The following is a 27957-nucleotide window of genomic DNA, read 5'->3' on the forward strand; positions in this document are numbered from 1 at the left end:
CATGTCTGAAATCCCGCGTGATCTCTCAAATACTAATGCATGAAAATCCTAACCTCAAAAAAATCACCCTTTACAAAAATTTGACGACTTCTTGATATCATGTGTACTCGTCTAAACATACATTTTTTTTTGTATTTTTAAATAATTGGACGATTATCCATTAATTGGATATTGCGATGTTCTTTTCAAACAACTTCATAGAATTTTAAATTGGCAGAAAGTTTTTCAGTAGGAAACAACTGCAATACAACCAATCAACCGTATAAATGGACAATTTTCACTTGATAGCAAATTGGCCACTGTCATCTTATTGGAACATTTTTGACAGTTCGGCCAATATTGGATTTCCAATCGTATTCAAATTGTGTATACTTACATAGCTTGAGATATCAGTTTAACGAAATTGTCACTTTTGTTGTTTTTGGGACATTTATACTCTTAAAATTCGTGTTCGAATCTCAGGTCTAGAGCAACAAAAGCAAATTCACCTTTAAAAGTAGATTTCTCTAATTTAATCAGATCTTACACGTGTTTGTATTTAATCAATCAATTTTGAAAGAAAAAAAAAAGAAAAACAATTAAAAAGCCTAATACTCTTTATGTGCGTCAAATCCGCATTAATAATGGATTTGAAGACGAGTTTCATGTATTCAAAAGCAACTTCAGTTTATCTTAAAAAAATTAAAAATGCTGTGCTGGTTTCTCAGAAGAAGATTAAAGGAATTAGAAAACTTCGTACGGCTGACCTTTGGAAATCGATGTAAACCAAAATATTTTTGCTGAAATTCGTTAAGTCGTTGATCGTTGCTAAGCTTTTGATTTGCACATCATTTTTGTATTCAATTTAAGTCAAAAGTGACTTCTTAAGTGAAATAATATTAATTTAGTTTAATTCTGCTTGAAGCACTCAAGTTGTATTAAAATGATTGTAAGTTAATATTAATAGTAAAAAAAAACAGTTCCTTTTTGTCTTACAAAACGTATATTTTTAGATCAAAGCATATATTGATTGACTGTTGTGACTTTAATATTATCCAAAGTAAGATCAATGCATTTTTTACTCTGGAATTCCAAGTGCACCATTTGTATGGGATCCAATTGCAAGAATCCATTCTTCGATAGGGTGTATGTAGTCACGCTACTATGAATAATTTCAATGTAAACAAACAAAGCTGGACGTTGAATCTTAATTGCCAAACTATAGCTATTCTTTGTCGATTCAGTTCGACAATATTTTGATGATATTTCCACCTTTTCACAAAAAAAATCAAAGTCCATAAATAAACACAAATTTTCAAAACTCACTGTCAAAAATACCTTTAAATCTGGATCCATAATTCCAACAGCTGACTTAATTTTAGAGGGAAAGTGATAAGTTCGAGACAGGACAGTAGCATCAGTGCTTAGAAGAAATTCCACAAAAGAATTACTCTGCGTAAATCGGTCCATGAATATCTGATCCAATGGAATTACTTTGTTCAAATGATCAGAATTGGGTTTCTGTAAAAACGATTAAATCAAAATAAGTGTCTTAGTAATGAAAAAAGCTAAGACAAATCTTACCAATTCAGCTTGCCAAGTAATTGACTTCTTCGGATACAATTCGGACCACAAGAACAGATTCATCGTAACATCAACCTCCATAATTGTGTCGGTAATGTCATCACGAACTAGTGTCAGATTAATAGCTTTCGCCCGCCAATCGAACAGAGCTATTACACTTATGGGAGCCAAGAAATCTCTGGCCCAATAGTGGAGAATCTTCCAATTGCCATAGAAATCAATGCTTGACCACGAAGGCGCTACCCAAACATCGTTAAGTTGCCAATAAAGAGCACCCATCGTTCGATATTCAGTACTACGTAAACTTCGATATAGCTCTGTTTCAACCTTTACCGACATAGCCTGGGCAATTTGACTCAAATATATTGCTCCTTCCATTTGGGGATCGTCGAATGGCAATGGGAGATGTCTCAATACCATATTGTTGATCACAAACATTCCATACGGATGATGCTGACGATGATCGATCAGTTCGTCGATCTTGTCATTTTTACCCAAAACCCGTTTCCAAGCTCCTGTCGCGGGAAGACTCTGAAAACCGTATTCCGATGCAAATCGAGGACGTGGGTAGATATCAGGATCCCAAGAGTCCTTTAAGATGTCATAAAAGTGAACTGAAAAAAAAAACAACACGAACCTTTTATATTGAAAAAAGTTTATTTAAAATCCTTTTGACTTACCATCACCGTACTTCGGATCTTGAGGATTTTTCGAAATAAATCGGTCTTCTATTCCTTTAACACCATTCGAAGGTGACGAAATCAGTGGATCTGGCCGTGAACTATCAGCGATTATTCTAAGCTCATGATTGATTGTGCCTACGTACAACTTCCGATAGTCTTCTTCGAATTGAGCGCGATTCATGAAAGTTCCATACCAATCTTGAGCTAGGGCTACTTCGTTTTCGTTGTTGGTAGCAAATATTGCTACGCTAGGATGACGAGCTAATCTCTTGGCATTTTGGATGACTTCAGTTCGCACTGAACTTGAACAGAAAAGATCAAATAATTAGAAAGAGAAAATGAACTGTAAGGGAAGTTGGTACTTACTCCAGGAAAGAGGTATGAGTTGGATACATTGCACAAGCAAACATCATATCTTGCCAAATAAGTATTCCATTCAAATCGGCTAAATCGTAGAAATAATCCGATTCATAGATTCCTCCACCCCAGACCCGGATCATATTCATATGGGCTTCTTTTGCTGATGATAGAAGCCTCTTAACTAAAGACAATACATTTAAGATAAACCCAAGACATTTCTGAGAAGTTGTTACTTACTTCTGGACTGATCTGCACTTAATTCTGGTAAAATATGTGATGGAATGTAATTTGTGCCCTTCATGAATATAGGAACGCCATTCACTCGGAAAAAGAAGCTATTGCCATCATCTTCAAATAAAACAACAGTTACAGACTTCTAAAATAGGAACGTCTTGAAAAAAAAGAAAATTAACTTACCCAATTCCTCTTGAACCAATTCAATTGTTCGAAAACCAATACGAACAGACTTCTGCGATATCGTTCGATCTCGAGGTTTTGGTCCCTGTTTGCCCAACCAGGCATTCATTGTGAAATGTAGCGGGTATAATTTTTGTTCTCCGTATCCATTTGGCCACCATAATGCAACGTCTTCCTAATATAACAACGTTTTTATCTTCTTTAAGAAAATGCTCATGAGAAAGTTCTTCTAGTATTTTAATATTCTTACCACTGGAATAGTCTGTTGAAAGTGAATAACTGGATCGGTGTATTTTATTGTTCTATTTCGGTAGCTAACAGTAACAGGGCTTGAAAGAAGTTCTCTGGTGGAATGTGTAATAGAAGTTCTAGAAATAGGCTTTGAATTTAGAAACTCAAAAACTTACACAGCATAAAATATCAGCTCCCCGTAGAAGTTCTTTTCGATTCCAGTCTCAAGAAAGACTCGAATATCCATCGTCCAGTGAGAATTATTTCTCGAAACAGCGACATCAATGTCTCTAATCAAAGCTACTTCATAATATTCCAATGTGACAGTTTTCCTTTGAAAAAAAGAAGAAAACAAGTAACTCTTGACTTCCTTTTTTCTCTTTAAAAGAACTATTAATCTTACCAAATACCCATAGATGGCGCTGCTAGTCCCCAATCCCAGGAAAAACTTGCCTGCATTTTTCTCAACATATTCATATGACATTCCCCATGATATCGTGCATCTGGACAATTCGGTGGAATTGTGGAATTTTTTGCTTCTAAATTATCAGCTAACTTTTTGGCAGCCCAAACTGGTGATAGAATTGCAACTTCTAGTACATTTTCTTCTTTCAATTGTGGTCGAATGTTGTAAGTGTACCGAACAAACATATTATCCGTATGACCGAGAACATCTCCATTCAAATAAATCGTTGATATTGTATCGATTCCGTGAAATGTTAAATTGACAAATTGGATATTTTCAATGTCGGATTTTTCAACTGGAGGAAGTAACAATAAATTGTTAAAGACATAGTTATAAACATTAAAGAGAAAAAGAAACGGATCTAAATACCTTTAAAAGTTCTAGAATAAGTCCAATTGTCATAAGCTATCCATCGCATATTGACATCGTTGTAAGATAGAAGAACATCTTCAGCATAAAGTGAACTGTAGATACCTGATGGAAGTTTTAGGTTTCCTTTTGTAACAGCTGAAATGAAATCAGGCATACGAATAGTTCTCGATTAATTAATTCATTTCTAAAATTTAAATTATTTTCTTTCTTTAAAATTAAGCCATAACATAACAAAACATATATATAAAACTTTCTCAAACAAAAAGTTGTAGTGGAAAATGTTTCGAAATAATCAAAAGGTGGCCACTCCCCTTCGGTATTTAAAGACTTTGTAAGTTTTCAATGAAATATTTGTGATAATTTATAGAGAATCACCCATGGGTCCTGGGCATATGATATTGTCCCTACTAGTTCAAAGCTTCTTGAGTAAGTGTTTTAGACTGGAAACCATATATTTTGAATATCTTAAAGGTGTTCTCAAGGTTTAGACATTTAAATGATTTAAAATATTTCACATGTTTAAACGGGTACATAACAGGTTTCCAGGTTAACGAGAGTTCATCAGCTACGAGTACTTTTAAATGTTTGCATTAAAAACGTGATTTTTAAATATTAATACAAATTGTGTGCCGAAACTCCCCCAAAAAATTTAGTTTCAAAGTTTTTAGTTTGCAAACACTTGCCGTTTTTTGGCATTTTCTAGTGGTTTTTCTACAAATCAACTTTCTTACCCTAAGAGAAGCCGATATATGAAAAATATATCAGCAATTTTTCCACGTTCCTGTAATTTAGGTTTACCTGAGTTTAGGTTTACCAGACGGAGGCGACCACGATAAAAGAGTAAGATCTATGGATTTTCCAAGGAAGGTATTGAAGTTCAAAATGAAGAAATCTTCATTGGATGCATTTTATTCTTGATATCTTTATACCTTGATACGGAGACAAACGTGAGACGCATAATCAAATAGAGGTCGGAAAAACGTCATGTTAAGCTAAAAACGTTAAAAAATTCTTTGGAACATCTGTTAACAAAACCCTAATGCAGACTCGTCCTTATGAATTATTTCATCTATGTGAAGTAAAATTTTAAATCACGGTCACATAAAAAGCCAAATACTCGTACCTTTTGCTTTCTGCTTTATGAATGTGATGAATGATTGGGAGTTGTTTTAATGCGTCTGGCATTTACTAATGTTGAGCTGTAAGCAATTTCTGGTCACCAGGTTGAAAAATTCTCGAGATCTGTTTGGAGGAGAGATATGTCTTCATGATTCTAAAGAATTGAGCATCACCATTGACTAGAATAGGATTGGAACAAGTGGATCTTAATCGGATATAATATTCACGATTCTCAAGGTAGAAAGTAATCCATTTCAAGGAGAAGAGTTTGAAGTCTATAACATTATAAGAAATTTTGTCAAACATATGGCGGAAGTTAGTGCAAATCGTATCAATTTCATTCCCGTTTTCTTATGTTCTTAGAGTAAATCAACTTCTACTCTGAACGTCGAACTTGTCGAGTTGTAGAAGCTGAGTAAGGTCAATGATTCTCGAGAATTTTCTTCAGATAAGTCCTGAAACTAAAGGACATTCTTATCCCTCTACCTTCCCAAAATCATCATCCATTCCCACATAAACAAGGCATACCAGCCTACGTTTATGTCACCAACTCCCATCCTACCTCCCACGTTGTAATGGCGAAAAAGCTTGCAGCCGTCCTATCTCCTATGCTCCTTCTCACTCTAGGTTACCTAGCTGAATTGCTGTTACTGAATCCCAATCTTTTCCTTACACATCAGAACGATGAATTAAAATCATCTGCCTCCTCACCCTTTCTCTTCCTCCCCAACCACCTCTCATCTTTATTGGGATCTAAGGTGTTAAACGACCCGTGCCGATAATCAACCTGGCTGGGGCCCAATTCAAAAATAGTCCAGTCTCTAACGGAGTATCCGGATACCTGGCGACCTCCGGATTAACTAGCTTTATCTGTACATGCGAATCTCTGTGCAGATGGACCTTTTTGTGGAAAATGGCCCTACCCCTACTAATGAGAATACTTCCAAAAATGGAAAACTCTCAAAAAGCCTTTATAGACAAAGGCGGCAAGCGGCGAAAATCTTAAAGGCCTCTGGTGCATCATCGGGGGCTAAAAGGACACCGCAGCAAACCGTCGAATAGTCTAAAAGCATACTTGCTACAACAAGGTCCAATAAAGACTCTACGTCCAAAAGAGAAAAGTCTCTTGAGGGGCCCGCACCGACACCAGAACGGCCTCGGGTGCACAACACCAGCATTCCCCTTAATCCCATCAAGAAACAATCCAGTTTCAGTGACGTCGCGAAGGGCAAAGTCGTGGTTGCGATCATTGACAGGAGCAATGATGATGGCACAATATCGGCAGTTGGTCAAGGTTAAGCTTTAGGGTGGCTTTTTGAGCATTTTGAGGGAGCTTTCAGGACCACTTCCTTCCATAAGCGATGGGGGTTGGCATCAAGGCCATGTCAAATTCATGGTTTGTGACGACCAGAGGTCTTGTGACCTATACAAGCTTGCTGTCAGCCGGTTAGGTGAAGTTTGGCTAGGTGCGAAGCTCGAGGTTGTTGCTGTGGAAGACATTCCTAGCATACCTAGAGCCCGCATTTGGATACCGATTGAACCTGCTGGTATCGAGGACATTCACGAGGAGATCAAAGCTTGCAACCCGTCCCTTCCGATGCATAACTGGAAGATAAATAAGCTAGAGGAAGTGAAGGGTCTTTATAGAAGTGCCATTGTGGTACTCAATAAAAAATCCTTGGCTCCTCTAGCCCTAAACGAGGGCTCCATAAACTATGGCTTCGAATCTATTAAAATTCAAATCTATAATAATAGAATTATAAGTCAAAACTGGGCAACTCTTCTAGTAGACGATTCGTAAGTAGAGGGACACCGCAAGGTGGTGTTCTATCCCCTATCCTCTGGAACCTAGTGGTAAATGAAATCGTAACTAGTCTGGATGCGGAGGGTTTCAGAGTGATAGCCTATGCGGACGACGTTGCTATAGCAGTTTCAGGAAAGCATCTTAACATCCTTAAAGAACTCTTGCAAAATGCCTTGGACAGACTAATACTTTGGGCTGATCGGTGTGGACTGGGTGTAAGCCCACACAAAACCGATCTGGTCTTATTTTCGAGGAGATACAAAATTCCATTTGTCAACCCTCCTTATATTAAAGGAATCCAATTAAAATTCTCAGACGAGTCTAAATACCTGCGTCTTGTCTTAGAAAAATAAACTAAATTGGAAACGCAACGTACAGGAAAGAGTCAAAAAAGCTACTGTAGCTCTCTTTTCTTGCAAAAAAGCTATTGGTAATAAATGCGGTTTACAACCCAGAATCACGCATTGGCTATACACATCGGTAATCAGACCGATTTTAACGTACGTAAGGTGGACTGCTTTAGAGAAAGATATAAACCAGGGATAAGCTAAAAAAAGTCCAACGTTCAGCTTGCCTATGTATAAGCGGATCGCTTCGCCCGACCCCATCTACGGCACTGGACACCTTGCTCTACCTACACCTCTTGACATATTTAGCAAACAAATAGCTGCAAGCTCGCAGTGGACTAGCAACAACATTGACCACTCTGTAATTCTAAGGTACTAAGAATCAATTCCAAAATTCCAGATTTCTATACCTCCCAGATCTTTTTGGGAGGATAGGACATTCTTGGAGGATGAGTCAATCAATTTTTACACAGATGGGTCAAAAACAAAAGAAGGGGTTGGTGGAGGTGTGTACTCTGAACGACTAAAATTAAGTCTCTCATTCCGCCTTCCCAATTATTGTATCATGTTCCAGGCGGAACTTTTGGCGATAAAAGAAGTCTTGTCTTGGCTCAAAGAAAACGTGATATCAACATCTGATATCCGTATTGTCTCTGATAGCCAGGCCGCTATCAAATCTCTGGACTCTGTCTCTACAAACTCTATAACAGTCCATAACTGTCGATCATCTCTAATGGAGACGGCACAACAGTTTAATATTCACCTTTGCTGGGTGCCGGGCCATAGAGACATTCCAGGTAACTGTAAGGCAGATGAACTCGCCAGGAACCGTACAGTACAGCCCATGCTACCGTTTGGCAAGTACTGGCATACCAATCGCTACTTGTAAACTGCTGCTATTGCAAGACGCTGTGAGGAGGGCAGGCACCAGGTGGAACAACATCACCACGTGGCAAGTCACAAAAAGCATCTGGCCAACACTCTATTTAAAACGTTCAAGGTGCTTGCTCTCTCTAAGCAGATTCCATATAAGCTCGATAATAGGTGTCATAACCGGACACTGTCTAATAGGAAAGCATGCCACTCAAATGACTTTTGCAGGAGGAAGAAACGGTTCTTCATCTTTTCTGTACATGCCCTGGTTTAGCTCGAAAACGAGAGAATTACCTAATTCTTCTTTAACGATCTAAACGATTTAAATCATATCGGTATAATCAGACTCTCACGTTTCGTAAGGGACTCAAGCTGGTTCAATTGAGCTTAGGAGGAAACCTCAAGATTCATGTGGTATCACAATGGCCCATTAAACTGGCCTAAGTGTGTCCGTTTCCATCTTGGACAGCCACTATAACCTAACCTAACCTAGAGTAATTAAAACGAATTCTACAAGGTTTGTGAGAGTAGATCTATTAATTAAGAAACTAGGGTAGTTAGAATTCTACAACGGAGCTTGGAGTTATTTAAGAATACTTTTAAACATTTTTGGGATATGATAAAGTAAATTATCACCTCTCCTTTTAGACAGTTGCAAGGGAAAAGGTAGGCACTGAGTGAACTCATCATTAAGTTGAAAAAATTTGTTTTCAAAGGCTGATGGAGAAATGCAAAGAATGGAAAAATTCGGTAAACTCAAAATAGCTGCGATCTGGTGTAAAAGAATTGTGGGAGTTCACCTTGTTCCTATGGTTACGCAGCGATCGAAGTGCACGATTATTACAAAACGTGGCTGAAGATGACGGAGAAATTCTCTCTCATTGGAAGGAAAGGACATGTAGTGAAAGTGAATAGGTTAGTGGCTTCTTCAACAGACAAATTTTCAAAATCAAATGGAACTCTGTTAAATTGGGAAAATTGGCCTATATCAAAGTCGTACAAATTGAATGTGAAGCGGTTGTAACTTTATAATAGGGTAGAGTGATAGTTTCCAATATCTAAAAGAATTTGATTGATGAGTTGTCTGGGTGAGTCGGTGAAGAAGGTCGATCTTTCTCATCATATTCTTTATAATGCCAATCACTTCGCTGAGCCTTGAAGGAGTTTTAAAACTGTAATTTGATCAGTAGTCTAACGCAGTCCATTTAAGGTGTTGAAGTAACAGCAATTTCATATGTTTATAAAGGTTATGGAGGCCATAACATAGAAGAACATAAGATAAGCAGATGTTTTAAGATTATTTATTTAATTTATAACTAAAGATTGAAAAGGGGGAACAGTCTAATGTATTTTTATTAGCGATAAGAGCCAAAAGTGGACTGATCATCATCATGGCTATTGGATATTTAGTTCCACTTCTTTAAAAAAAACACAATTTAGCTCTTTTGTCCACCGATGGTTTTTGCAGTTGAACTTAGAACTAGACTATTGGTTTCTTAGAAGGTAAATACATAAGAATACGAAACAAGTAATATATAGAACGTGCGTCGCATAGAGATCGAGGACGTGCCTTATTAATTTTGTGTCGATTTCTTTGATATTTTACATAAACAAGCATGCATGAGTACAGACCTAGGAGATGATTGATGGGAGTACATTTTGAATGAATGATGAATGTCTTAAGATCCTAACACTTCTAGGTCGAAAATGGGAAGAAATGGAGTCCTGTGTGAACTAGGGCCTGCATACAGGAACCGCTTTCATCCGCTTTTGTCATAACCCATGCTTCTGCACCGTATAGCAGGATAGGGATGATAGGGGTCTTATAAAGCAACACTTTGGTCCCTCGAGAGAATACTTCACCACTCAATTGCGTTTGATCTCAGCGCTGGTGTTGTTTTCTGCGTTTACAGCGGAGCCTAGATAAACGAAGTCCTTGACTACCTCAAAGTTAGTGTCGTTTCTTGACGTCAGCATGTACTTTGTTTCGCCCTTATTTACCGTTAAACCAATTTGTGCCGCCTCTGCCTCAATACTCACAAAAGCAGTATTGACACCACGCTAAGTTCATCCGATTATGTCAATGTCATCAGCATATGCTAGTAATTGGACAGACTTTTGAAAGAAAGTGCCTCTAGTGTTGACGTGTGAATTCTGCACTATTCTTTCACCTTTCATCACCTTGTCTAAAACCTTTTTTACATCGAAAGCTTCTGTTAAGTTGTTTCTAACCTTTATGGAGAGCTTGAGTTCTCATTGGTCATCCTGCACAAACGGACGAGTATGGCAGGGATGCCAAAACTAGACATGGGTCTATACAGCTCGTCCCTGTAGATGCTGTCATATGCAGCCTTGAAATCGATAAAAAGATAGTGGGTGTCGATTTGGTGTTCTTGGGTTTTTTCCAGGATCTGCCGTAATGTGAATATTTGATCGAATGTGGATTTTCCTGGTGTAAAACCACACTGATAAGGACCTATCAGGTTGTGGACGATGGGCCTTAGACGTTCACATATTACGGCAGAGAAGATTTTATAGGCGATGTTAAGTAGACTGATTCCTCTATAATTGGTGCAGCTTAGAGCAGAGAGAAAAAACTAAAACTAGTTTTTTTTGGTGCGTGCTCCTAACCAACTTTCCGCCAACTGGTTTAAAAAGCTCGGCATCCAAGCCATCCGCTCCAGCGGCTTTATTAGACTTCAACTAAGATATGACGATCTTTACATCTTCTAAGTCTCGAGGACGGGTCGTCTATGTTGACAGCCTGACAGCGGGATTCAGTTCGTCGTCGTCGTTATACAGTCTGCACAAGTAGTTCTTCCATATCCTCAACATTGACTGGCGGTTCGACTATGATGTTTCCACTTCCATCTTTGCAGCCTTCGGTTCTAAGTTTATATTCTTGTGAATTTTGTTTCACGTGTTCATAAAACTTTCGAACTTCATTCCTGCTTTTAAACCTCTCAAAGTCTTCGACCGCACGCTTCTCATGCCCTCTCTTTTTACTTCTGAGCTCATAGAGCTCATGAGCAGCTCTCGTCCTTTTATGGAGCGCCGTTTTGCGTGCCTGTTGTTTGGCTGCATTTGCCTGCCGACATTCCTCATTAAACCCCTTGTTGGTGGCTGTTTGAAACCCACCACATCAGAGGTGGCTTCTCTGATTGCATCTTGGCAATATTGCCACTGGTTTTCGATACATTGTGTTGGTGGCAGAGAACTTCGAGAGAGATTACTTGTAATTCGTTCAGAAAAGGATTTGGCGATCTCTGGCGATTGTAGCCATTCGACGTTGTACCTTCTCCCAGCACCTCCCTGTTTTGCCTTGGGTTTGGAAATCCGAAGTGCTACCTTGGCTACAATGAGGTAGTGGTCCGAGTCGATGTTAGCTCTTCGGAAAGTTCGTACATTCATGATGCTGGAAGCGTGTCTGGCGGCGATCGCAATATGGTCAATCTGGTTGACGGCAGATTGATCTGGAGAAGTCCAAGTTCCTTTGTGGATGTTGAGGTGTGGAAAACGCGTACTGGCTACTATGACGTTTCGCCCTGCAGCAAAATCTATAAGCCTGAATCCATTGTCGGAAGTGTTGTCGTGCAGGCTGTTCTTCCGGATTATTCCACCAAAGATGTCCTCCCTTCCTAGCTTGGCATTAAATCGCCCAGGACTATTTTAATATCGTAGCTATGACACTGCTCATATGTTTTTAAGAGCTCGAAGAACATATCTTTGGTGTTGTCATCTTTCTCTTCTGTGGGGGCGTGCGCGCATATCAGGCTAATGTTGCCGAATTCAGCCTTGATGCGTATGGTCATGAATCCCTCATTGATGCACCTATAGCTCAAGACTTTTTGTTTAAGTCTGGCTCCAATGACGAAGCCGCATCCAAATAAGCGCTAGTGGTTTTCGTGGTAGCAGTCACCATAGTAAATATTGCTGTCACCCCTACACGACGGCACAACCCCCAAACTGGAGGGCCAGATCCTAAGTATAATTCCAAGGATGGGGATCCGGATAAAACCGCTCCTTATAGGCCTGGGCTCCGAATAAGTCGAAGAAGCCCTATAAGGTGTTCACTTAGTAGTTCAACCTTACTGGAACTTTAGACGCCACCGTTGATGCCTCCGCTGCCGTCTGGATAAGGAGAGGTGCTTTAGTGGTAACGCCACTCCCCTTCTCTCGTTTGCTGTCCCTAACAACTTTCAACTGGGGTTGGAACCCAATCTCCAGTTGAGGCGCTAGGCATTTTGTTTACTTACTTATAAAAAAAACACCCTATTATTGACTACTTACTTTCACAGGTAATTTATAAATAATGTATAAAACAATTTGGTCATTTCTAAAAAGAAAAACAAGCTGTAAGCTTTGTTCCGTTTTTGTGGTTTAATCATTTTTTGTTTCAATATTCTGATTTATGACGACGATGTTTTTAAAAAAACTCATTGCATTCAAAAAAGTTCGCTTCACATTAACCTAAAACGTTACCGAACCAGTTCGATTAGTTTAATAAAATAAAATGTGTATTTAGAGTAATAAATACAATTCTTTAGAAGATATTTATTATTTTATTTGTCTCTAATTAGGAATTGTAAGTTTATAAAAATACAGTCGATCGTTATTAACTAAAGGTGATATTATTTTTGTTTTTCTTTTCAAATATTTCCAACTTTTATAAGAATTTTTAAAACTTTTCTGAAAGAGTGATAATATTTATGTATATTAACATGAAGTTAGTATTTTTGATTGGCTATCAGTGCCTCAAATGTTTTAACAATAGAATAAACATAATGGTGTTTTTATTATTAATTTATAAAAGCAGCAATTATTCCACCTTGAACGTCTTCTTTTTATAGGGAACATATTCATAAATGACATCAAACAAATTGACCTTCTGAATGAATTGATTTATGATTGAAAAAAGTCTAAATACTTTTCTTTCTTTTATTTCAATGAAGAGTGAAAGTATCAAAAAATAATTATGCATGAATGTTTGAGACACATGTTTATCATTTAAAGTGGAATTGCAATCTAAGCGAAGTTGACTGTACCATAATTTATGTTCTTAAAATTAAATTATTTATCAAAGTGAATACACTCTGATGTGCATCACTTATCAAAAAATAAAATTGCACGATTCTTTGTACAATAAAATAAGTAAACAACGGTATTAATTCTCTGTTTCCATCATCTCAGCAGAAAAAATCAGAAAGAAATACAAACTAGTTAAGCCAGAAGTTCAAAATATTTTATTTAACTGAATAAAAATAAAAATTTATCATTTCATTTCGTGTTCAAATTTCTTGAGAGTTGGTAAACCGAAAACATTTTTTGAAATGAGATATCCCGACGTATCGAATTTTTTGAATCATTGGTTCTTTATTTTACCATTTGCAGGTAAATTTGTTATTAACAAACAAAAAATATATAAACTGTGGCTTGAACGTCTAAAAAAAGTGATTTAAGGAAATTGTTAATTTAATAATTTGAATTTGAAAAATAATAATTATGTGAATGTGTTTTATTTCAAAAGGAAACTGGAATTATGAAAATCCAAAACTGTGGTCCTTGACAAATCCCCAATGTGGAGGAAAGCTTCAATCACCGATAGCACTGGACACAAGAAATGTAAGTTTTTCGTGAATGAATTTCTCTATAATGTATGTAATATTATTCACTAAGACCCAGTTTTTGAGGGTTTAGCTAAACTTGGGAAAAATTGTATGAGAAATAAAAAATTAAATCCGTAAAACAAAAATTTTACTGTTTGATCGCCTTAAATTTGTTCGAATCGGCACTCGATTTCTTAAGTTATTTTGACTAACATTAAAGTTGTGTGGGACGAAACTGATGAAGAAGAAATGGGCCCACTCAGAATTCAAACAATAAAGCAAAATTGCAAATATCTTCAGTGACTAGTAAGGTATGAAAGACCTATGAGTTTTAGCCATAAGATAAAACGTTAAGTAATCTATAAGAACCTTCTTTGGACACCTTCAAATCTATAAATATTAGGGGATTAATAAAGGTGACCAAATTATAAAATCGTGTTTAAGATCTGACAAATGATAGAGTTTTAAGGGTCTGCCAAATATCTAACAAAAAATACTTAAAGAGTTTTAAGCACATAATGATCTTGGAAGTCGCTACCAAATCTTTTTGCAAAGCATAGAGTTCTATTAGCATTTTTAAATATAGTCGATATCATCAGAAAAAGTTAATATAAAGTTCAAACTGATGCTAAGGTCTGAAAAATAAGAAAGTGTTTCCAAGTTCTAAGAGTTTAACATGTATTCATATTTAGGCCAATGGCGGATCCAGAGGGGGATCGTAGGGGTAATGAATTATTTAAATAATTTTTTCAATGGCATATACATTTTTGAGAATATTTTTTTTGTGCAGGTATTGCAGCAACATTTAAGGTCGTGACAAATTAAAGAAATCTAAGTTTTAAAGGGAATTTGCTTAAAACGTTCTAGAACCACGATTTAAACAAGAATTTCAAGAATATAAATGTCCCAAAAACAGCAAAAGTGACAGTTTTGATAAACGTAATAAACTCATCATATTTATTGATATAAAAGCTTTGATTCTCTTCAGATTTAAAATGAAAAGAGTTTTTAAAACGTATAATTTGTGAGTACTATACAAACGTTTCTTCCCAAACTTATTTGTTTACCTTAGTTTGTTTTTATTTTATATTCAGAGAAATTATTAACTTAAATGTACTTATTTCCTTAAATACAAGAACCAAAAATGTTTCTCTCAACAATTTTAAAGTTTTGTTGACTACTTTAAGAAGAAGCATCAGCCACAATTTACGAGTAAGCAGACTGGTAGCGATAGTAATGATAGACTCCCGAAAATTGAGTCCGATAAAACTACATTTAAAAAGAAGCAGAATATTCTTGATATCAGATTCTTTCTCATTTTTTGGGTTTTTGATTTTTTGTAGCGTTTTTCGCATTAATAGAAATGGCAACAAATAAAAATATATTCTTTTTTGGAAAAAAGCTAAGTTTCAAAACAATTTCTTACATTTTTGTTTTTTGTTTTGCTCTTAAATATGGCATATTTAGAAAACTGTTAGAATCTTGGAATGCTTTCATGTGAAGAAAGTCTACTAAATTAAATAGTTAATAATAACTAAAGTTGATACTTTAGCCCTTGAAATGTCTACATTTGAGGTTAAGATGCACATTATGTTATTTAAATTTTATTAGCCTTCTTTAAAGTATATTTGTAAGCGGTAAGTAAAAACTCGTCCATATGTTTAGTGCGTGACCACCCCCCCTTCTTAAAAATCTGGATGCGCCCTTGAGTGAAGTACATTATGTTTGCGTGTAAAACTCATTCTTTTGCACTTGTAAATATTCAACATAAAACGATTCAAAATATTTTCACGTCATCTGCATGATGATGTCATCGAATTTTTTTAAGGTGGCTACCTTGAGATACACCAGAATTAACAATAAATAATTTAGAATGTACATATTTGAAGGCAACACAATAATGTGTATCAGTAAGGTATGATGATGTGAAAGCAATTATTTACTTCCCAAAGGAAGTTATTGTGATGGGTCTGATTCGTCAAATTGAAAATTTTGACATTTCTCGACGTTTTAAGGTCCCTAGAGTCGAAATAAACATTTTTTTAGAAAGATGTCTGTGCATGCGTGTGAACCAGAAAAGATATTGACTTTAAATTAATTCTGTTAAACAGATAATAATTGCGTGGTGGTTTTTTTACCATAGCAGCTTAAAAAAAAGGTGAACATTTTGGTTAACCCTAAATATCTTACGAACCAAAAGCACTAGAGACGAAAACCTACAAACTTTGAAGCAAGACATATCGACAGACGGGATGGGATGTTATCAGTGTGGGCCGCTCCCAGCCTCTTATTTGTCATGTAGTTTGATTTGCTCTAATTTACTTAGAAGTACTTTAAATTATACTTTTATAAAAAAGATATAAAAAGTTTCTTGATATTACTCTTTTGAACTATACAAACACCGCAGCACCAACAAGCTTCTCACAGAAAATTATTATAATTTGTTCAATTAGTCAAATTGAAATTTGTATATTTTGAAAAGTTTCAAGGTCTCAAGAATCAAATTTAATTATTCTCATGTTTTTAGGACTGCGCGTTCAAAATACCTTTTGTTGTTGGCCATAGCTCAATAACCCAACTTCAAATAAAGATAATAACATAAAAATGTGCAGTCCTGTTCACCAAACGCAAATTTGCAAGGAGAAAATAATTTAATTGCAAAGGTCTTATCTTTGCGAAAAACGTTACAACAAACTCAAATTTGCAAAGTATAAAAACTTTTCTGAAAAGTGAAAAGTTTTGTTATTTCGCAAAGTAACCGTTCTTTCACTTTCACCAAACAACAAAGTATGAAAATTATATTTGAAATTTTAAAAAGTTCTTCAGTAAAATACAAAGAGAAATTTTCATTTGTGAATAAGAATTTGTTTTGAAAAGTTGACGCTTTTAAAATGAAGAACTTACTTACTTACTTAAGGTGGCGCTACAGTCCTGTGTGAACTAGGGCCTCAATCAACAAACTTCTCCATCTAGCTCAGTTCCTAGCTAGATGTCTCCAGTTTCGCGCTCCAAGTTGGGTGAGTTCACCTTCCAATTGAGCGCTCCACCTGATCCGCGGTCTTCTTCTACTACGCTGTCCTGTGGGTGTGGATTCGAAGACTTTCCGGGCCCGAGCATTGGTTTACATGCGCTCTACGTGACCCAGCCATCTTAGTCGTTGGACTTTTACCCTTCTGGCTAAGTCTACGTCGCTGTACAGCCTGTACAGCTCGTCGTTCCATCTTCTCCTCCACCCCCCTTCGATGCATACGGGACCGTAGATCACACTTTTCTCTCGAAGCGACCCAAGGTGCTTTTATCCGCTTTTGTCATGGTCCATGCTTCTGCACCGTATAGCAGGACGGGGATGATAGAGGTCTTATGTAGCGACACTTTGGTCCCTCAAGAGAGGACTTTAACACTCAATTGCTTTCTTAGTCCAAAGAAACAGCGGTTAGCAAGAGTTATTCTGCGTTTGATCTCAGCGCTAGTGTTATTTTCTGCGTTTACAGCGGAGCCTAGGTAGACGAAGTCCTTGACTACCTCAAAGTTACGTCTGTCGATTGTGATGTTTTGACCAAAACGTCGGTGTTGTATGTCCTTTCTAGACGACAGCATGTACTTTGTTTTGCCCTCATTAACCGTTAAACCCATTTTTGCCGCCTCTGCCTCAATACTCACAAAAGCCCCATTGACATCACGCTGAGTTCTTCCGATTATGTCAATGTCATCAGCATATGTCAGTAATTGGACAGACTTTTGAAAGATAGTGCCCCTAGTGTTGACGTGTGAGCTCTGCACTATTCTTTCAAGCACGATGTTAAAAAAAATCGCATGACAGCGCATCACCTTGTCTAAAACCTTTTTTGACATCGAAAGGTTCTGTTAAGTTGTTTCCAACCTTTATGGAGCAGCGTGAATTCTCCATGGTCATCCTGCACAAACGGACGAGTTTGGCAGGGATGCCAAAACTAGACATGGCTCTATACAGCTCGTCCCTGTAGATGCTATCACATGCGGCCTTGAAATCGATGAAAAGATGGTGGGTGTCGATTTGGTGTTCTTGAGTTTTTTCCAGGATCTGCCGTAATGTGAATATTTGAAAATGAAGAAGTAAATGTAAAATAATAATCTATGATGTTGAAGAATATGTGTTTTGCAAACGAAGAAGTTACGAACAGTCCCCTAAGAGTAGTGTAGTATAGTAGTTTTTTCAATTCATATTTGATTTTGATAAACACAATCTATTAAGATTTACTTTGAAACTTAAGAAAAAAGAATTAATTGAAAATTTGTATTTTAAATTGGTGAAACACTTTATTTTTTCACTTTTTAAATAAGGTCTGAAAATTTAGAAAGTGATAAGACTTTTGACATTGCAAATTTTTTGAAACACTTTGCACTTTTACTTTGCAGGATATTATTTTTTTTTTGCGAAATTGCAAAAATTCAAAGTGGAAAGTGTTTCGTAAAATAGGCCCCTGGTTTTAATTACTAAAAGTTGGTAAACATTAATTTTTGATTCAAATATCTTTTCAGAAATTAACGCATGTTGTTTTCAACATTCAGTAGCATTTTTATAAAAAAAAAAAATAATTCGATTTAAAAAAAAAACATAAAAATACTACACAAAATTTTTAAAAATTGATGTTCGATTCTCAAATCTTGTGAACAATTAATGAAAAAATCCATTTCATCAATAAACACGAAAACCCACAAAAACAAGAAAAAAAAAAACAGATAAGAAATTGTTTTTGACTCAAGTATTATGAGAACAAAGAGAGATTTTGACTTTAAATTTGTCCGACACAAAATATTATTTTAGATTTTGACAAACCGACAGACGTGCACGTAGGGAAGTTTCAACCTTTCGTTTGGTAAGATTAAAAAATAATAAATCCTACCAAAAATGTCAAACATAACTGGTTGAACGCATATTTCGACACAAAATTTTCAAGCTTAAAATGTGGATCGCAAACTTGTTAAAGTTCCCTAAATGACAATGTGGTTTATTGCATTGTTTTAAAGGGCTTCCATTGGAAGTTAGAGACAGTCGTTTCTTTTTAAATTCTTATTTAAAGTTTTCTACACTTAAATTTTTCCGTAAAGATTTTAATGGCCTTTATAGAAAAAAATTTAATTTAGCTTTACATTCCCTTTACATTTTCGTATAATTTTGATATATGCTTAGATTCTACAATTTTTAAAAGGTACTTATATTTTTAATACTGTCCCTCTCAAAATTAATTGCATATTTTTAAACGATTTAGTTAAATGTTTAAGACATTTCTTACAATTTATTACGCTTTAAAGACGATTTAGCTAATTTTAAACGATTTCAAAATCTTATAATCGGTTAACATTTTAATAAAACGGTTGCCCTTTTCTAAATAAATAGCTCTTAATAGCAATGTATATTTAAAATGTTTAAAATTTTGGAGTAACTTAGTAAAGTGCAACATTTTTAGAAAATTACTACTTAGTAAAATGTTAAACCCTTAACAATAGGTTCTTTAAAATTTTACCCAATTACTTCTAATAATTTGAAGGGTTTTAAGAGAGATTAACAGAAACTACAAAGATTCGACAAATAAAACTAAAATTCAATTATTAATCTCTAATAAAAATAAATCATGTGGTACAACAGTCTATAGAGAACTGGAGCCTTGTGGCTTACAACTCCAACCAATTCTGTATGCGAGTCATTTCACGGTTCAATCGCCGATAGTTTTATTAAAAAAATATATTAAAACACATTGTAAAAAATAAATTCTTTTTCGTTCTAGTCCTATTTTCGAAAGAATCTTCAATTGGAGTTTTTTAACTATCGAAAACCATTATCAGCACCTGTTGAAATAATTAACAATGGCTACTCTGGTAAATGTTGGCACTTTTATTTATCTAAATCGTATTTTTTATCATATTTTAAATCATCAATTACAGCTGAAGTAGGCCTTCGGGTTAATGAAGATGGCTCTACGCCATTTCTGACTATAGGTGAATTTCCAGACTTCTTCGAAGTGCAAGCACTGCATTTTCATTGGGGTTCAGATGGAATTCAAGGATCAGAACACATCATTAATGGACAACGTTATGATATTGAAATGCATATTGTCCACAAGAATTCAAAATATTCAACAGTTGAAGAGGCTAGAGAATATCCAGATGGATTTGTAGTGTTGGGAGTTTTATTTCAAGGAGTACCTGTAAGTTTCAAAAATTTGGTTAATGTAGAAAATATTTTTAATATTTTGTTGTACTCAAATCATTAATAGGAAAGTGAAGGTCACAGAACTTTAAATGAATTATTCACAGCTTTGGGTTCAATTAAAACATACAATGCCACAGCTGAACTGAGAGGACCAATCACTATGGAATCTTTTATTCCCAATTTGAGCCCAAATGAATATTTTACATATAGAGGTAGGTGCTTTAAAAATATTAAATCATATCATTTGAGCCAAAAAAACTCACTTAATTTTTATTAAATTATGTTTAAGAAATTGAATAATTTCATTATCAACAGACAATAAATAGTTTTGTTGATTGCATTGACTCGACCAAGGAATTTTCAAGCTCTAAAAAATTTGCTAAAGTATCAATCTAGTTATTTTTTAATGAAAATTTGTATTTGCTTCAAGGATCATTAACAACCCCTCCATGTTCAGAAGCTGTTATATGGTATGTCTTTTCCGACATTCTGCCGATTTCTTATAAGGACGTAAGTATTTTCTTATAGATATAAATATATTTATTTCAAATTGTTTGTTTGTTTTAAATTCTTAAAGCTTGTTAAATTTTGGAATCTTGTTAATGCCGATGGAGAACCGATTCTCAACAATTTTAGACCTATTCAACGGTCAAATAGACCAATTTACCGACAACAAAGCAGACTACAATTCAATACCAAGTGATGTTTTAGAGATGGTGTCATAAATTTAAAATGTATAAGTACAATTTACCAACTAAGTTCGAAATCACAAATAAAAACATGTTTTAAATTATCTTGTTTCTTTTTTATTGCTAAATGAGAAATGCACGAAATTGCATCCAAAATCTCTGTTTATAAATAGTTCTTATATTTTAAAAATTAAATAAAATAAACTTGTCTATGAAGAAAGGACTTTCAAAAAAATTGAGTGGGTAATTTAAAAGTTGGTAAACATTAATTTTCAACACGAATACCTTGACAACAATTAAATATATTGTCAATATCATCTGCGTATCCGAGTAATTGGATGGATCTTCGGAAGATTGTGCCTCTAGTGTTGACGCTTGAGTTTTGCACAATTCTTTCCAGAACGATGTTGAAGAAGTCGCATGACAATGTATCGCATTGTCTAAAACCTTTTTTGACATCAAATGCATCGGTAAGATCTTTTCCGACCTTGATAGAGCAGCGTGCATTCTCCATCGTCATTCTGCACAAACGGATAAGTTTGACAGGGATGCCAAAACTAGACATTGCTCGGTAGAGTTCTTCCCTATAGATGTTGACATACGCGGCTTTGAAATCTATAAAGAGATGGTGTGTATCGATTTGAAGCTCCTGGGTTTTTTCCAAGATCTGCCGTAGTGTGAATATTTGGTAGATAGTGGACTTTCCTGGACTCATGCCTCTGTAGTTAGCGCAGTTTAGAGGATCTCCTTTCTTATGTATCGGGCACACTATGCTGAGATTCCACTCATCGGGCATGCTTTCTTCCGGCCATATTTTGCAGATGAGTTGGTGCATGCTCCGTACCAAGTCAGCTCCAGCAGCTTTGTTTGACTTAAGTTTAGATATAGCTATCTTCACTTCGTCAAGGTCGGGTAGGCGGAATTGTTGATCTGCGTCGCCGAGGTTGAGTGGTTCTATCTCCCTTACAGCGGAATTCGGTTCGTCATCGCCATAATATGGAGAAGTGATCTTTCCATATTCTCAGCATCGACTGCGTTTCTACTACGATATTCCCCTGATCGTCCTTACAGGCTTCGGTTCGTGGCTGGTACCCTTGGGAGGTTTTTTTTACCTTTTGGTATTCGTCGTCAAACCAGGGGTTTCGCTGTGGTGGCCGTGTGAAACCTAGCACTTCAGAGCCGGCATCTCTGATGGCTGCAAGGCAATGTTGCCACTGGTTTTCAATGCTTAATGCAGGAAGCATAGGACTCCTTAAGAGGTTATTAGAGACTCGATCGGAAAAGGACATGGCAGTCTCTTGCGATTGTAGCCGTCTAACGTCGAATCTTCTCACAGTACTTCCTTGTTTTGGCTTGGATCGGGATATCCGTAGCCGTACCTTGGCTACAACGAGGTAGTGGTCCGAGTCAATGTTGGCCTCTCGGAATGTTCGGATATCCTGGATACTGGAGAAGTGTCGTGCGTCGATCGCAATGTGGTCAATCTGGTTGACGGTTGATTGATCAGGAGATTTCCATGCCCCCTTGTGGATATTGAGATGCGTGAACTGCGTACTAGCTACCAGAACGTCTCGCCCCGCAGCGAAATCCACCAGCCTGAATCCGTTGTCGGAGGTAGTGTCGTGCAGGCTGTATCTCCCGATTATCCCACCAAAGATGTCTTCTCTTCCTAGCTTGGCATTAAAATCTCCTAAGAAAATTTTAATGTCAAGAGCTCGAAGAATATGTCTTTGGTGTCTTCATCTTTCTCCTCTGTTGGGGCATGCGCGCATATTAGGCTTAAGTTGGCGAATTTAGCCTTAATGCGGATTGTCATGATGCGCTCGCTCACACTGTTGAAACTCAAGACTTTTTGCCTGAGCCTAGTTCCAACAACAAATCTACAACCAAATAGACGCTGTCTTTTGTTCTCGGTAGCAGTCGCCGTAGTAGATATCGCAGTCTTTTAGTTTGCGTTTGCCCGGTCCATCCCATCGCACTTCTTGGATGGTTGTAATATCTGCCTTGCAGCAATTTAGGGCTTGCGCTAATTGTTCGTAACATTCCACGTACAGATCCGAAGTTCGTTGTCCTTATTTCGTTTGCGTGGGTTGTCAACAGTGAATCCGTCCGTATCCGAGGCTTGTTGGTGCTTCGAAACTTAAGGTATTTTTACGTGGCCAGGAAGTCACCCCGACGGCACAACCCCCAACCTGGAGGGCCAGATCCTAAGTATAACTCCAAGGATGGGGAGCCGGATAAAACCGCTCCTAACAGGCCTGGGCTCCGAATAAGTCGAAGAAGCCCTATAAGGTGTTCACTAAGTAGTTCAACCTTACTGGAACTGTAGACGCCACCGTTGATTCTATCTCGAGAATTCGTCCGCTGCCGCCTGGATAAGAAGAGGTGCCTTAGTGGAAACACCTCTCCCCACCTCTCTCGTTTGCTGCCCCCAACAACTTTCCACTGGGGTTGGAACCCAATTTCCAGTTGAGGTACTAGGCACCCGATGTTCACCGCGGGGAGGTGAGAGTAGAAGTTGATAGACAGAGGTGGGTTTTGAGAAAAACCTGTGGACGCTTGTGTCCTCTTGAATGCACATGTCTACCATTTAAACATGTAAAGAAACTTCACATAAATACCCAAAATCCTATAGTGAACCCAACCCAAGCGGGGTTGCAGACGGCAGCATACCCGCCTCATACATATTTCTCTTTTCAAACGAAACAAGAAATCTTTTGGGATTTATGACATTTCTTAATTTGGGCGTGAAGTTTTCTTAGTGATTTTTGTACTACTCTTATTGTGCTTAATATCATGTCAAAGGCTTAAGAAACGATAAAAATAATAATTTTCGTAATTTTTTCAAAATTAAAAAAGCTTTTGCGCAAAATGCAACCGAACAATTTGGGTGTTCTTTTATTTTTGTTGGGGATTTTTTTTGTCAAGTTTTGGGCTTTATGCCATTTAAGGAATTGCTCTTTGAAAATTTTGGCGAAAAGACCAAACGCCGGAGAATAGACGAAGGTATTGACTTCAAAATGATTTAATTCTAAGTTTGTTCCTACCGTAATATAATATTTTATAATATTTTTGTTATATCCATAGTATAAAAAAAATTCCATTGTATGAATTTATCCGATAAAAGTTAGAGTAGAATCTTACTATGGATGGGTTTTTGACATTGATACGAGTCTCGTATGGATCTTACGTGATTTCGTTCTCAAATGTTGGTACGATTGATATTGATTGCATTTGTATCTCGATGGTTGTGTTCGTAGAGTTATTGTGGAATTATGTACCTATGTGTTTTCCATTGGGGAAAAAATCAATCTGTTATTGTTGATATTATTTAGTTTTGGTAATGAAAATGCAAGAGAACAAAATAGAAACTGTAATTAAGTTTTGCTATGTTTTCACCAAAGGTTTATTTCAGTTAATATTAAATAAATCATTTTGGTGTTTCCACGGCACAAGAAGATTTAAAAATGATCAAGGATTCGTGTTAAACAATGAAGAACTGATTAGTTCAGCACCATATAAAAATATGCTACCTACTCCATGTCCATTTCTTTTTTGTAATATGATTAAAGCAAAACTATATTTTTTGTACACAAAATGCAAATAAACAGACCATAATGCATTATCTGTAAAACCAACTCCTCCATACAGGTTTTTCTTCCCAAATTTTGACTCGATTCCGATCCCCGACGGGAATTGAGGTGAATTAAACTCATTTCAACACTATTCAGATATATAAAGAATTAAGGCGAGTTTAAAGCTCGCTTCAACACCACATGTTAATTTAGTAGTCTACGAACAAACCCTCTCTTTGAAGCAATTGCTAAATGAAGTTTTTGTATAGAATCTCAATTTCCAGATGTTTTCTTACACTTCTTCTTAAAAATTGTCCATTTTCTTAGTTTTAGTTAGTTTTTTTGCTATGTTAAACGTTTGATTTTAACAAAACTGTATAGGTACTATTTGTGCCAAATGTGGAAAGAATGAGGAAAAATGTTTAATTAAGTTAATAAATACAAGTTTTTTGGCGGTTTTCCGAAGAAGTTCATAAAAATAACCTTTCTTTTTGTGTGACATGATTAGGGACAAGATCTTAATTTACCTGTGAGAGGCTTTTCAGCAAACAAAATAACAACGAATCTTATAGTTTAGGTAAATACTGGTTTTATTAAATGGATTAAAATAATTTTGCTGCCTCCTGATTTCTTAGTTACTTCAAATAACCTTTGGTGCATGGATTCATACATAACGCTGTCAGATAATTAAGGACCGTTTTATGGTCGTTTTTTGGTATTATCGTTCTGCTTTATAGACTTTTCTTGAAAGCCATCCCCACTTGTTTTCCACGATGTTCAGGTCAGAAGAATATGGGGATCATGGTATTAGATTCACAATTTGTCATTGAATCGTTGTACGTTCGGTATGTATTGGTGCATTATCTTGTAAGAAAGTAAATCATTGTCCACTAAATTATTCAGAAAACTGCGGAAGAGCTCGTATCAGAATCGATTTTTAAGTAAATAAATAAATAAATTGGGTGGCGCAACAGTCCGTTTGAGAACTAGGGCCTGGTGACTGACAACTCTCAACCATTCCTGTGTGCAAGTACTGTTGTCAGGGATGGAAGGGACCTACAGTTTTAAGCCGAATCCGGACGGCAAGTTTGAGAAAGCACTTTTCATGACAAGAATTACTCTTGGAGACTTTTTCAATTCCTCGCAAGAGGCAGTACCCGTGAACAAAAAACTTTAGGTGGCATAGGCAGGGATCGAACCCAAGACCTCTCGCATGGCAGTTTGTTCCTAAATTAAGGCGTTTGCAATTGCGTTCAGCATTCTATGGTGGTTTTTTCTTCATTGTTTGGTTTTTGTATAAACACATGTTTCGGTCCTTGAGGCAGTTGTATAAACCATTTGAACTTCTTCCATTTTTGCTGGCTTTAATACGTATGGTTTTGCCGAGACCCCGGTAAGCTCGAATTGGGCTTACTTCTTGATTCTATGAAATTAATACTTGTACTAAGCTCCCAAACAATCAGAGTATCGTTTTGTCTGATTTAAAACACGCTAATAGGTAAATTTAGATCTTGTCCCCATTCATGTGACACAAAAAAAAACAAATAAGAAACGAAAATCGTTTCCCTATTCATGTGACACGAAGTGTACCTTAGATTATGATACAAATCATTCTTAAGTGCCTAATTTGCCTTTAGTTTTTCAATTTCACACGAGGTTGCGACACACTAATTAAAATTTATGTTTCCCTTTTAAAATTGTTTTACTTCGATTAGTTTTATCTTATATTATTTTTAGAGTCTTAAACCAATAATAAAACTGCTTCAGCAAAAATTAAATCAATCAAAGAAATAATAAAAGGTATTAACTTTATCAAGTATAAGTATATTTTTATGTTTATACAATTATTATACTTAACTACTTAGAAACAAATGTTTAAACGATAAAAGTAGTTTATGACTGGTATTAAATATTTAATATTTAAAAACTTGTCGATATCTTAAAATATCTACAATCTACATACTAAACCAGATATTGGGGACAGTATTTCGTTGCAAATTTTTAACTTCATTCGCTTTCAGCTGTAACTTTTCTTTCACCTCCATCTTGAGATTTCCAAATCGTCGAAAAGCAAATTATGAAATACAATGTCTACAAAACTAATTCCATAAGCCCAAGGTTTCGAAATTAATAATAAAGACGTTTCTGACAAGATACCACAAATAATTCATACAACTGCATTTTCGACTCCCATATATTGAGAATAAACTAATGTATTTACTTAATTCTTGACTTTGACTTAATTAAAGAAGGATCCAATAACATAAACTTATTCCGAAGGTTATGTAATATAATTTTAGAGTCGTAGAATTATGCACTTATGAGAAATCACATAATATTACACAAATCTCCTTTGAGCTTTTCCTTCGCTTCTTTCTATTTCAATTCCAAAGTTTTAAAAAGACCTAGACCCTAAAGAACATAGAGGAATGCAAGCACAGCTGTTTTATCCAACTCTAGCAAGTGGGATGTGATAGTGAGCTCATTTATTGAGAGATTACCTGAACCCTTTGTATAAATAACTTTAATGCGTGCCTATAATTTAGGTTTAATTTTTACTAAATGAGATAAAACGAACTAAAATAAAATGCACGACTGGGTCGCACGAACTTGCTCCTGTATGCTAAGAGTCTGTTTAAAAAAGTACTTATATAAGATTTAAAAATATACCTGTAAAATAAGTTTGTCTTCAAAGATATAAATGCCATTTAATTTGTCAAAAAAAACCGCACGATCTTTGTATATGAAAACCATAGAACTCTCATGAGCAGAAACTTTTAGGGCGACCAGATGCCGAGTCGTTGGCGTGGCGTTAGTATCGAAAGTGGAGAAATTCAGCGTAATCGAGAGAAAAATATTATTCCCATTCCCATAAGCAGCCAGCAGAATAAAGCCTAGTACATACTTGTGAACCATCTCGTGAACCCATACAAATTTCAGTTTTTGGTTCACCCGTGAACTTGCTCGTGAAGCTGAGTGGAGAACAAAGTGGAGAGTTTTCGTTCACGGGCAATTCACGTGCAAAATGTATGGGAACTGTTGGTGAAGCTTTGACATTTGGTTTGTTCATGTTCACAACGTGTACTCACAAGTGTGTACCAGTGAGCAATGTCAAAAGTTCACTTTCTCCACTGGCGAACGTTCACTTCACGAGGAAGTATGTACTAGGCTTAAGGGAGATAATAAATTTTCGACCCAAAAAGTCTACACAATTTCATTCATTATATTTGAGTCTATCCTTGTATATATTTTCACATAAAGAGCTTCCATATGAAGGTTGATGAATTTGTTTTTGTTTTATTTATATCAACGCACTTTATATAACAAACCTTATTCGTAAAGAATAATATTTTAAAATAACATATACAAAGTTACCAAGATATTACTTTTTGATAGACACTTTAAAATAGATTGTTGATTAAATATATCATATTCGTTAATCCGATACAGTTGCGCTACATGCGTGGCCATTGTTGGTATTTACAATAATTTTAGTTATAAAAATACATAAATATGTACCAAATGCACTAGTTTAGATAAAAGCTAGGAATGTAATTACAATTTTGTAAAAATAATGCGCTCCTTCGGGCTCATGCACAGTAAAAATATTTAAAAAAAAAATTATTTTAAAATTCAAAATTTCGCCCGAAAAATAAGTTTGT

At 36.0% G+C, this 27957-nt stretch overlaps 2 protein-coding genes across 2 annotated transcripts in view; one reads left to right on the forward strand and one right to left on the reverse strand.

The window, feature by feature from the left end:
* Positions 1 to 959: 959 nt before the first annotated feature.
* The window catches only part of LOC129940463 (beta-mannosidase), a 35021-nt gene continuing 8023 nt past the window's right edge, over positions 960 to 27957 (reverse strand). Inside the window, exons 2-12 of the mRNA XM_056048808.1 lie at positions 4090 to 4227; positions 3658 to 4015; positions 3431 to 3586; positions 3274 to 3367; positions 3024 to 3198; positions 2844 to 2954; positions 2613 to 2787; positions 2244 to 2548; positions 1564 to 2177; positions 1318 to 1500; positions 960 to 1251 (exon numbers count right to left, since the gene is read on the reverse strand). Of these exons, the coding sequence (XP_055904783.1) occupies positions 994 to 1251; positions 1318 to 1500; positions 1564 to 2177; positions 2244 to 2548; positions 2613 to 2787; positions 2844 to 2954; positions 3024 to 3198; positions 3274 to 3367; positions 3431 to 3586; positions 3658 to 4015; positions 4090 to 4227 (2567 nt within the window). The 3' untranslated portion in view covers positions 960 to 993. The remainder of the gene's footprint in view (positions 1252 to 1317; positions 1501 to 1563; positions 2178 to 2243; positions 2549 to 2612; positions 2788 to 2843; positions 2955 to 3023; positions 3199 to 3273; positions 3368 to 3430; positions 3587 to 3657; positions 4016 to 4089; positions 4228 to 27957) is intronic.
* Positions 13458 to 20824, forward strand: LOC129940464 (carbonic anhydrase 1-like). Its single transcript, XM_056048809.1, has 7 exons — positions 13458 to 13626; positions 13763 to 13857; positions 19607 to 19697; positions 19764 to 20026; positions 20096 to 20243; positions 20462 to 20541; positions 20609 to 20824. Exons 1-7 carry the CDS (start codon positions 13566 to 13568, stop codon positions 20732 to 20734), a joined length of 864 nt encoding a protein of 287 aa, XP_055904784.1. The 5' UTR covers positions 13458 to 13565; the 3' UTR covers positions 20735 to 20824.

Source organism: Eupeodes corollae, chromosome 1, assembly GCF_945859685.1.
Source record: "Eupeodes corollae chromosome 1, idEupCoro1.1, whole genome shotgun sequence".
NCBI lineage: Eukaryota > Metazoa > Arthropoda > Insecta > Diptera > Syrphidae > Eupeodes > Eupeodes corollae.

Coding starts and splice junctions, on each gene's coding strand:
- LOC129940464 (XM_056048809.1), top strand. CDS start 13,566: ATGAGATATCCCGACGTATCGAATTTTTTGAATCATTGGTTCTTTATT. Junction 13,627..13,762: donor CTTTATTTTACCATTTGCAG/GTAAATTTGTTA, acceptor TTATTTCAAAAG/GAAACTGGAATTATGAAAAT. Junction 19,698..19,763: donor AATTAACAATGGCTACTCTG/GTAAATGTTGGC, acceptor CATCAATTACAG/CTGAAGTAGGCCTTCGGGTT.